The 11066-nt window shown below is 45.3% G+C and overlaps 1 protein-coding gene across 1 annotated transcript in view; it reads right to left on the bottom strand.

The window, feature by feature from the left end:
- The window catches only part of TGFBR1 (transforming growth factor beta receptor 1), a 35357-nt gene extending 25307 nt beyond the window's left edge, over positions 1 to 10050 (bottom strand). Inside the window, exons 1-3 of the mRNA XM_064443764.1 lie at positions 9886 to 10050; positions 2253 to 2504; positions 1622 to 1864 (exon numbers count right to left, since the gene is read on the bottom strand). Coding sequence (XP_064299834.1) covers positions 1622 to 1864; positions 2253 to 2504; positions 9886 to 9964 — 574 coding nt within the window. The 5' untranslated portion in view covers positions 9965 to 10050. The remainder of the gene's footprint in view (positions 1 to 1621; positions 1865 to 2252; positions 2505 to 9885) is intronic.
- Between the last annotated feature and the right edge of the window lie 1016 nt (positions 10051 to 11066).

Genomic DNA, 11066 nt, shown 5'->3' on the forward strand with positions numbered 1-11066 from the left:
AAGGAGATCAGGGTGGTCAAAGAGGACCTGCCTTTCATGAAGCCATGCTGGCTGGGCCTGATCCTCTGGTTGTCCTGTACTTGCCTGGTGAGCTCACTCAAGATGAACCACTCCATAATCTTTGCCGGTACCGAGGTCAGGCTGACAGGCCTGTAGTTCCCTGTATCCTCCTTCCAGCCCTTCTTGTAGATGGGGGTCACATTGGCAAACCTCCCCCATTAACCAGGACAGCTGATAAGTGATGGAGAGTGGCTTGGCAAGCTCCTCCACCAGCTCCCTTGGTACTCTAGGGTGGATCCCATCCAGCCCCATAGACTTCTGGGTGTTCAGTTGGCACAGCAGGTCAAACTGCTTCCCCTTGGATTATGGCGGGGGGGTTTATTCTCTCCATCCCTGCCTTCCAGCTCAGGGGGCTGAATACCCTGGGGATAACTGGTGTGACGGTTAAAGACCGAGACAAATAAGGCTTTTAGTACTTCAGCCTTTTCCTCATTATCAGAGGCTATGTTCCCTCCACGTCCAATAGAGAATAGATATTCTCCTTCGTTCTCTTTTTGCTGTTAATGTATTTCCAAAAACGTTTTTTGTCATCCCTTACAACAGTGGCCAGATTGAATTCTGGCTGGGCTTTTGCTTGTCTAATTTTGTCTCTGCAAGACCTAACAAGATCCCTATACTCTTGAGTTACCTGCCCCTTCTTCCAAAGTTTTACCGATTTTTTTCCTGAGTCCTTGTTCAGCCACACCAGTCATCTTCCCCACCAGTTCGTCTTGCAGCATATGGGGACAGCCTGCTCCTGTGTCTTTAAGACTTCCTTCCTGAAGAATGCCCAGCCTTCCTGGACCCCTTTGCCCTTCAGGACTGCCTCCCAAGGGACTCTCCCAACCAGTGCCCTGAACAGGCCAAAGTCTTCCCTCCACAAGTCCATGGTAGTGATTTTGCTGACCCTGCTTCTTACTTCACCAAGGATTGAGAACTCTATCATACAACAGCAGAACCTATATGCAGTGAACAGACTACTGCCTCATCCTCCCAGAGCAATACCTGTTAAAGTCAGAACTAAAACAAAAATTCATGAAATCAAGGCATAAAAATTCTTTACGTGTGAACTGCATACTGCATCCATGCTATACATATAGAAACGTCTATTTGCAACTGGAGAAGTACCTTCTGTAAGGAGAGAATTGGCTAAAATATTAACTCAGAGTATTTTTCACCTACCAATAACTACAGGTATAAGTGAATTTTCAGATTAAAGCTAAAGACAAAAATTCACAAATTATGTCAAAGCCACAGAAGATGGTAATTTAGTATGCTGTGCAGCACAAAAAGGTAGATGACTGAACCTTACTAACAGGGGAAACAAAACATTTACAATAGCTGTGATATTCCCTGCATATCACAGACTGTACTCTCAGAATGAGGGGGAACAGTAGCAGCAACTCAGGGTGTTTCTTTGATTTCACTTATTTCCATATATTGAATCTTCACTGATATTGAATGAATCTACATGGAAGTAGCTTTCCTGAATTATAAGCTTAAGTAGATTTGAAAGTTAAAAAATTTTTATGCCTTAAAAGGCTAGTAGTCATTACCCTGTTTAAGAGAAGCGTGATACTACCTGAACCAGAGCCTGAAGTCGTCATATCATAAATTAAATCCTTTAGAGTAGTTCCTTCCGATATAAAGGGACGATCCAGTGAGGGATCTTCTTCACTTGGCACACGATGATGAATTACAGTACGATTATGACAAAGATATAGAATCAACATTAGCGAAATGCAGACAAAGCAGACAGGTCCAGCAATGACAGCAGCCAGTTCCACAGGTCCTAGATGAGAAGCCGGTTTTCCTGGAGTAGGGCCTGACAGTAAAAATAAAAGAAAATGGTAGAACTACTTCTTTTTATGCAGCTGTATTGTATTTTGCAGTGATCTTCAAATTATTTCAATTTATTGATTAAAACTTCTGCACATTACCTTTTTCAAGACTCAAAATCAGTATTACTAAGGACAAAAGCAATTATGTGCTTGCTCACAGTTTCCATTTAAATTGCATATATGTTCAAAAGTGGCCTAACATCCCTATCCAGAGTATTAAATTTCTTGTTCCAAATACTTTGAAATTTTATTAGCAGAATCTAATGTGCACTTTAGGCCTTGAAATTCACCTACAACTTCAAAACTGAAACTTCCACTTTTACAGAATTTCCTGTTAGAAAAAAAAAAATCAAATATGCCCAAACCCCTTACCTGGTGTTGGAATTGGAAGTTCTATTTTATTGCAGTGGTCTTTGTCACAGCAATGAGGCACAGTAATGACTCCATCTCTGGAGGAAGAGGCGCAAACAAATGGCCTGTCTCGGGGAATCAGATCAGTTTCTGCTATACACATACTATTGTGTATGACTTTGTCTGCAGTTCGTGTTACTGAGGTAAAACACAGCCCATCTGTCACACATGTGAAGTTGTCTTTTGTACATAGATGGCAGTAACACTGTAACGCTGTATTGAGAAAAACATTAATGTTAGTACCGTACATGTGAGCTGAGAAACAACTTGAATGACTAAAAAGTTCAAAACACTAGGAGGCCTATATTCTTATTGGCTACATAAACACAGAACTGTAACACTAAGGAATACTACAAGGCTTTTTAGTGGGACAAAAAAATTGGAGATGAGCAGAGGAAAGAAAGCAAAGTTTAAAGCTGAAGCCCTCTCTCCTTACACAATTAAGTATTAGAAGGCTGCAATCCTAGATGTTCCTCCAGGTTAAGAAGTTACATTACAGTTCCTCATGTTAAAGATCTAGACTTTTTAGTAACACTGTATCCTCTATAGCATGCAATTCTGCTATTTTCAAACCCAACACAAATAATACCATTTTTTCACAATCACCACAGGTATAGCTTTATTAAGTGACAAACAGGACAAGCTGGCTACCCAAGACTAATGCTTTACACATTACTTGATGGCTTCAATTTTGCACTGAGGAAAGGGTATTTAAAGGCTTACTCCTCATTAAAAACAAACCCTGAATTACCTGAGAACACACCCTTTTCACACAAGCAGAACACGGTTTAGACTTGTTATTTATGAAGCCACAGGAAAACATTGCCTTACATTATGCAAGCTTCTGGTTTACTAAAGCTATCAATTGCACTAGTAAAGGAGAGGGCACGGGGAGGGAAGCAGGAATCTTAGGAAGGCTAATCATGTTTAAGATGATCAGGTTTCATTCTTTAAATTGCAGTTCTTAGATAAGGAAGACTACTACCTCAAATTTCTTTCTCCGTTCCTTCCTGCATTTACAGGACCCCAGACAGACAGAAAACAGTGCAGTAGCAACAATAAAAGTATCAATACACTTTGAGTCTACTTGTTCATCTGCAGAGATTAAAAGCTGGCATAGAACTTGTGTGCACACATGCAGAAAGGTTAAAATACAGAAGTTTAGGCAAATTTAAAGTCTTAAACACTCATGCCCTAAACAAAAATCCACTGAGCCATAACAAGCCTCTTTCAAGGACACATACAAAATTTCACACCAAAGGTGTTCAGATTAATGGGTGGCAAAGCAAAAGACAACCCAAAATCTGAAATTCGGTGTTTCATTTAAATTCAAGATAGCCACCTGAACTGCCTCAGATTTTACACCCCTCTCTATCCTTAGATATCATGGATTTAAGTAAATGGCCATCTGATCTCAAATACATATTACACCTTAAAGTCTTGATTCCGAGGTGTACCCCTTTCTCTGAAAACACCTCCTTCCCCCAAGATTCTGCATCAAAACAGATTATTGCCAATCATCCTCTCCTGTTACAGAAGAGATGAGATAAAATTCTTAGGGCCCGCTACAGAAAGACAACCATGTTTCCAAGAGTCACCAGCTCATAGGCAAGTCAGAAAAAGGGAGGGAAAAACCAAACAAAACATGAATGGGATTGCAAAATTATTTGTTTAGTATGACGATTATTGAAAAAATAATTAGAAAAATATAAAAAATGAGAAGGTAAAGCTTCTTAACAGTACCACTTTTTGAAGCTGGAACTTCCCACCCCCCCCCATCAGAGAACTAAGGACAGTCTTATTTTTCAGAGTTTAACTATGAGAACATTTGTTATTTTCCTGTTGGTGTGCCTTTGGTAATTTACACTTGAACAAAATTTTTGAACCCATTGAAACCACAGAAGTTTCCTAAAATATTCACACATTGATATTTCTTTCAACTTCCTTAACAAGCAGGCCTGTATCTCACTGGCTTAATCCATGACTTCTTTCCCCCCTATTTAAATAATATCTTTGGCTCATCATAACTGCATGCATCTGAATGCGTACAGTAAGAGACAGATATTCAGTACCATATTCAGACATATTCAGTATGATATACTTATATTAAGTCACTGTACAGAGGCCAAGTTACTGGAAGTGAAAAATGAGGTTTGCATTGACCTTGTTACACTTACTCATTTTCCTGATCTTGCCAAGTTGTAGTGACACACTGATACCACAACGGCTAAATAAAGCATTTGGTTACTTATCTTGCTCATTCATATTGTTCCCACCCCTCTTTTGCTACAGAATTCCCAATGAGTACAACTTGATACAATTTATAATTCTGCTCCAGTTTGACACCACTACCTTCCAGTGTCCTGTCAAGACACAGTACTTTGTCACACACAACTGAATGGTTTCCTCTGCACAAACGGATCACTAGTTTCTTCTGAAGCTATTCCCCCGCCTCCCCTTAAAAGAAGAAAACAATGCCTAATCAGCTGAAGAGCCAAAGCTTCTAGGAATACAGGTTTTTGCTGCTCTCTAGTGGACATACTCTTAAAAAACCAACAAAACCCACACATTAAAAATGTTTCAGCCCCCTTCCTACCCTTTCAACTTAAAATTCTTCATGCCTTTCAACTCAAGCATAACAGTACAATTTCCAGATTTTACTAACAGGAAAAGTAATTCAGCATCTTCAGCAACAATCCATACCAGTTGGAGAGCAAATGGAATTGGAATATCCTTGCCCATGACTCACTCTCCAGTTATCTATGCATAAAAGAAAGTCTACGACTACATGAACACATTGTACATGAGATTTAACATCAGTGGGGTGAGGGGATGTCGATGACCAACTGTAGTTAATTCACTTCATTCCTATAAGGAAGCGTTTTCACTTATAACTGATCTTAAAGAGATATCATACTGTTGTCCTCTTGGAGATATGAATTTTTGCCTTGTCTCCAGGCACTCCATGTTCCTGTCTGAGAAGCATTACAGCAATTTTAAAAACTCAGAAACCAGTCAGGCCTCCAAGTTCACTTAAATGAATACAAACATTTCTAGAATGGGTCAGCAGCAGTATCTGATAATGACAACTCTGATGCAAGCTGATCTTCCACAGCCAGTAATATCTTTCAGGTGTAATGCATTTCAATGCATTTGGAGAATACCCTTTAAATCTATTACCACAAAAAGCTCCTTCAAAACTACTAAGCTCAAAGTGGAGGAGGGGAGAAAGTATCATTCAAGTCTTAGTCCACATTTTCCATGGCACAGAGGTTGGGTTTTATTTTTCTTTTTTAAAGTATTACAACAGTGTTTGGATGGAACCACAAGCATGAAGCTCGACTACCAACTAATGAAAGGTCAGATCTGTTTAAGTGACATGAGGCTTGGGAAATGAAAGAACAGACAGCTAAATGAATGCACTGAATGTTATATAGACAACCAGTGGCAAAACCAAGAACAGAAATTGGGTCACCATCATAATTTAGTGCCTTCTCTATTGCATTTCCTCACCATGCCATGACCATTCTACATGATCATTCCTGCTTTATGTGACTGACTGCCATAACAGAAAACAGTAAGACAATACAGTTATAATAGTGCGTGTGCGCATTATGACACACAGCATATCACAGAACATGCAACAGCATACTTATCATATCTCCATCTCATTTAATAATAGATTAATCTCTTGTGTTGAATACAACTACTTGGGTAATTTCTCAGACTCCGACAGCTTTATATTCCCTGTAAAAAGTCTCTCTCCAATGGGTGTTGCAGCCTGGAAAGCCCACAGCAAGGGTAAAGCAAGCTGGCAACATAAATAAGACACTGAAACTACACAGCTTGACAAGACTTAAAATAAGCTGCTTCCCAAGCACTCAGATATTAACACTATATACAAAACATGAACAGAGAATTAAGTACACCCTATCCGCTTAACTTTTAGAAGTCTGTACTATTAGGTACCTATCAAAACAGTCTTTCTTGTAACTGTTGTCTTTCTGAACTACATAAAACACTAGGAATTGCTATACAGTATTTGCTCACATCCTACAGAACTACCTCAACACAGAACTTCAGAATTTTTGGCTGGAAATCATGCTGAAATACTGTATTTCAAAGGATACTAACAAAGGGTATTAGAGTAGTTGAAACTTGTGAGGTGCTCTAAAAACCCCAACCCTACATCTCATAATGAGTAATTAACAACTTTATATTATTAATACTTTTGTTTATTTAATCAAAATTTGTAAAACAAAGGTATATAAGATGACAAGTAGTCTCAAGGACCCTAAAAGCACCATTATGCTGAAGAAGAAACTCCAGATCCTCTTCTTTCGGCATTATAACTTCTCCCGTGGCAAGTACAATTTTTGAAACAAATATTTCATCAGAAAGTAGATCTTCACCAGATTAACAATCAGGACTCTTGGTTCCACAAGTTGTAGAGTTTCAGGGGATAAAGGAGCAAGGCAATGATGTGCAAGGGACAGTAACAGATTTTGGGGAGATGAGCAAGAGGGCTGCAGTGTTTACTGGTAGTTTTTTTTTCCTCCATCCAATAAAATTTGCCAGAAGCAAAAGACCATGATACAAAAAAAGGTGCTTTCAGCTTCCTATTCTCTTATTCAGACAATCTCCTCAAACAATACACCTGACTCATCTCTGAGCTCTTGTAGCTCAAGATACAAAACTGTTTAGGTCTTACAACATCTGAGACATGGGTACATTTTTTTAAACCATGATACTTCATGACTTTGACTAACACATTCTTCTCACAAAGGCACTAATTAAGTGTGGCTGTTGTAAAATAACAGCACTGGATGCCCAAAGTTTTCAGGACAACTTTCGAACACACTTCATCCATCTTTGTTAAGCAAAACTTCCACTGAAAACAGTGCTTTTTGGCAACCAAAGTGATGTACTCAAGAAAACGGACAAACTACTTTATTAAGGCACTATCATCAGCTTGCAAGTTGTGATAAAGCTCGGTGAAAAATCTCAGCTTCTAAAAAGTAATATTATATTCTCTGTAGTGCAGGTGCCAAACAGCACTATCAGGTTTTTCGCATCTCATGCATAAAGCTACTCACATTCATTCCTCTTACAGCAAGGTACATTAAATATTTGTTTCTGGTAACTTTCATAGAAGAATATGCTTTAGAAAAGCAGAAGAAAGTTAAAATTAGAAGCCTGGGTTATAATTTTACTAACATTATGAAAACAGAGAGAATAAAGATCTTCATTTGTACTTTTAAATTCATTTCAGCATACAAATCAGATTTCCATCTTTATTTGCGATTAGGAGCAACTGTGTGAATGCAAGTCATCTCAAGAGATGACTCTCCAGTCTTGGGGAGACCAAAGACTATGGCTCACACAGGAGAGGGGAAAAAAAAACCAGCTAAATTTCAGACTCTGTCTTACAAATTAGGGCTGTTCTACTGTTCAGCTAGCTGCTGTGATTCATCACATGCCCGATCTCCATATAAACTATATGACAAGACAATTTATCCACACAACACTAGTATATTGCAGAACAGCAGCATCAGAAGCAATCAGAAAATGCCTAACGTTTGTCAGCCCAAGATAAGAATACTATCAGTAGCCAAATCATATCTTGCATTTCTTTGTCAACTTAGACCACAAGGTTCAGACAAAGTAACCACTTTACCAGTACTGGGACTTGTCTATGAGTTATGGATCAAGAACCCTGGATTCTCCCCCTATTCCTTTGGATAGGAAGAATTTATCTTTTTGTTTAGAAAAAGACGTAGCATACCACCACTTCTGTCCTTAACCTTTTGTATGGAAGTCTATTGCCCTTTTTTAAACATAAAGCTTTTAGACCTTAATTTCAGCACCGAGATTGAGTAAAAAGTGTTGATTGGTTGGAGGCTTTAAAAGGAAACAGAAAAGTTCAAAGCTGAAATCAAGGTAAAGTTTCCTTCAACATCTACACTGGATGTATTACAAATGAAAGCTTTAAATTGTTGAAGCCTGCTGCACCTTTTCAAGAACCACCATTGGTAAAAGCTTATTTCACTATTTCCACATCAAAGACTGTCAATCATCTTTGATAAGAATATGGGCAACTAACACAGCATTTTATTATGGCAATTATGTTATCTTTAATTAAAATTTTCTTTACAGCATGAGTACTGTCTTAGATTGGATTGTGAACAGCATGGTAAAAATCCAGATCAAGGGATGTCTTAAAGCTGTAACAGAAGAAGAAAGTTGTGTTGCTTCTCTACTTCCTCTTTAAAACCCAAAGCAATATACAATCCACCTACAGAAGAATTTAGGAAGCAGATTTTGTCTATAATCTAACTTGCTACAAATGAAACTCAAACCTTAACCAATTAGAGTAAGGTGTCTTTAACATTTATACACCCCAGTAGGGCATATGGTTCAAACTGAAGAACAAAATAGTCTTAAAAAAGTAAACACCAAAACCAAAAAGCACACCACAAAACAGAAAAATAAAAGAAAAATACGAATTTCTTGCATTTCTGAACGCTATTGAGGACTCCCGCTTCATGCATTAGCTCTGCAGCAGCACAGCTCCGATACCAGCCCTCTCCTACAAGAGAGCACAGGTGCAGAAGGCTGGAGGAACAAAACCGTTTTACTGTACAATATTCACCACAAATTTCGTTCCCGCAGGGTCTGGCCCTCACAGAGCACGCAGGTTAGCCATTTGCCTGTAGCCGAAAGCTCGCCTACCCAGCTCACGGCGACACTAGCTCTCAGAAGAGGCGCTGCCAGCAGACCACAATGTGGCGTGTAACGGAGCGAAGCCACCTGACGTAGGAGTCAAGGGAGTCTTTTACCTTCGCTACGTGGAACATTCAACACGTATCTCCACCAGCCGACGCCGCTCGTCCCTCCGCCCCCGCGGCACCGTTCGCGGGCGCCCTCGGGAGCCGCCGAAGGACGGCGGCTTCTCCGCGGGCCGGTGCCGAAGCCGGCGCGCCCCGGGGCGGGCAGGCCCCCTCCCCGGGACGGCAGCTCTCACCGGCTACTCCGCCCACCCGCCGGGAGGGAGGGTGCCCCACCACGGATAACCAACTCGCCTCGGCGGGCCGCGGCCGCCCACACCCGCGTGGGAAAGGAGCCCACGGCGGGGGGGGGGGGAGGGGCCGGCGGGCTCAAGGGACCGGGGGCGCAGGAAAGTTACGGCGGGCGGGCGGACGCCACCCGGGGCGCCCCTTCGCGGGAGCGAGACGGGCACTGGCGGCGGGGGGACTGCGGGTGTCACGGAGAGCCGCCGCGGGTATCGCCACCGCCCCCCCACCCCAGCGCCAGCCACCGCCCCTCCTCGCCCGGCCGCCCCACCCCTCCCAACAAGCCGCCGCTGCGCTCGGCCAACAAAGGGACGAGCAGTCCCCGGGCTCCTGCAGGCTCGGACACCGGGGTGGGGGGTGGGGGGGTGAGGGGGGCAGGCGACTCCGCCCCAGCCGGCCCCTCCGCCATGTTGTTGAAAGGAACCGACGGGGACCCGCAGCCCTCCGCCGCCCTCCTCCCCCCGTCCCCAGGCACCACCTCACCCGCTTCCTCCTCTCCCCCCGGGCACGCGTGCACTCACCCGCCGCTCCGGGGCAGAGCAGCGCGGCCGCCGCCAGGCACAGCAGGGCCCAGGGCCGCCGAGCGGCCGCCGCCGTCATGGTCCGGTCCCGAAGCCGCCGAGCCAGGGCGCGCCAGGATTCCGCCTCGCGACCCCCCTCCCCGCCCCTGCCCCTCCCCCCCCCTCCCTCCCGCCCGAGAGAGAAACAGAACGGCGCTCGCGCTGCCTGCGCCTCCCGGCCCGCTCCTGCCGCTAATGTAACTGACGCAGCGGCGGCCCCTGATTGGCCGCTCTCCCCCCGCCCGCCGCTCCTCTCCCGCCCCGCCCCGCTCCGCCCCCGCCCCCCGGCAGCTGCTGGGAGCCCCAACAACAACAGGCGTCTGGAGGGCGCGACCGGAGCGGCCGGGGGCGGGGCTGGGCGGTGATTGGCGGCGGGGCGGCCTCGCCTCGCCTCGCCGCGCCGCCGGGCCGGGCCGGAGGAGGAGGTGGAGGAGGAGGAGGAGGAGGAGGAGGAGGTGGAGGAGGAGGAGGAGGGCGGCGGTGGCGGAGGGGGGGGTCGGCGGTGCGGCGCGGCGCAGCGCAGCGCGGCTCGGTGAAGTACTCGGGTTGCGGGAGGCGCTGCCGGTAGGCACCGGAGTTTCTCCCCGAAAAAGGGGAGAGGCCGGGCGGCCGCGGAGCGCCCAGGCGTGTGGCTGAGGCGCCGCCGCGGCTTTCGGGGAGGGTCCCATCGGCCGGCCCGGGCGGCGCCCCTCGCCCCCGAGGCTCGGCGGCTGTGAGGTGCGGGGCCGCAGTGGCAGCGACGACCCTGGAGGGAGAGGCGGGGGGGGGGTCCGGCAGCCCTTGGGTTTTCCCGGGAGAGGGGGAGAAGCCGCGGTAGCGGAGGAATTGCTCCTCTGTGGATGGGAGACGGTACTAGGAGAAGCGTGCAGAGCCCTTCCGTTGCTCGCTGCGATGCTTCTCCCTCACGTGGGCTGTCGGGTGGGTTGTAGATGCAACACACAAACACTCTGACAGCTTATTCACTGCTAACATACCAGCTGGCGTGCGCACGAGGCAGCTCAGCCTTCCTGCCGCTAGCCCTGCAGCCGGCTTCCAGCTCGGGAGCGAAGGACGTGTCTTCCCGCAGCACGAAGCGCTGCAGGGCAGAGCCGGCAAGTGTTAGTACCGTGCGAGGAGAGACCCGTGCTCGTCCCCGTGCGCGG

The sequence above is a fragment of the Phalacrocorax carbo genome, chromosome 2, assembly GCF_963921805.1.
Source record: "Phalacrocorax carbo chromosome 2, bPhaCar2.1, whole genome shotgun sequence".
Lineage (NCBI taxonomy): Eukaryota > Metazoa > Chordata > Aves > Suliformes > Phalacrocoracidae > Phalacrocorax > Phalacrocorax carbo.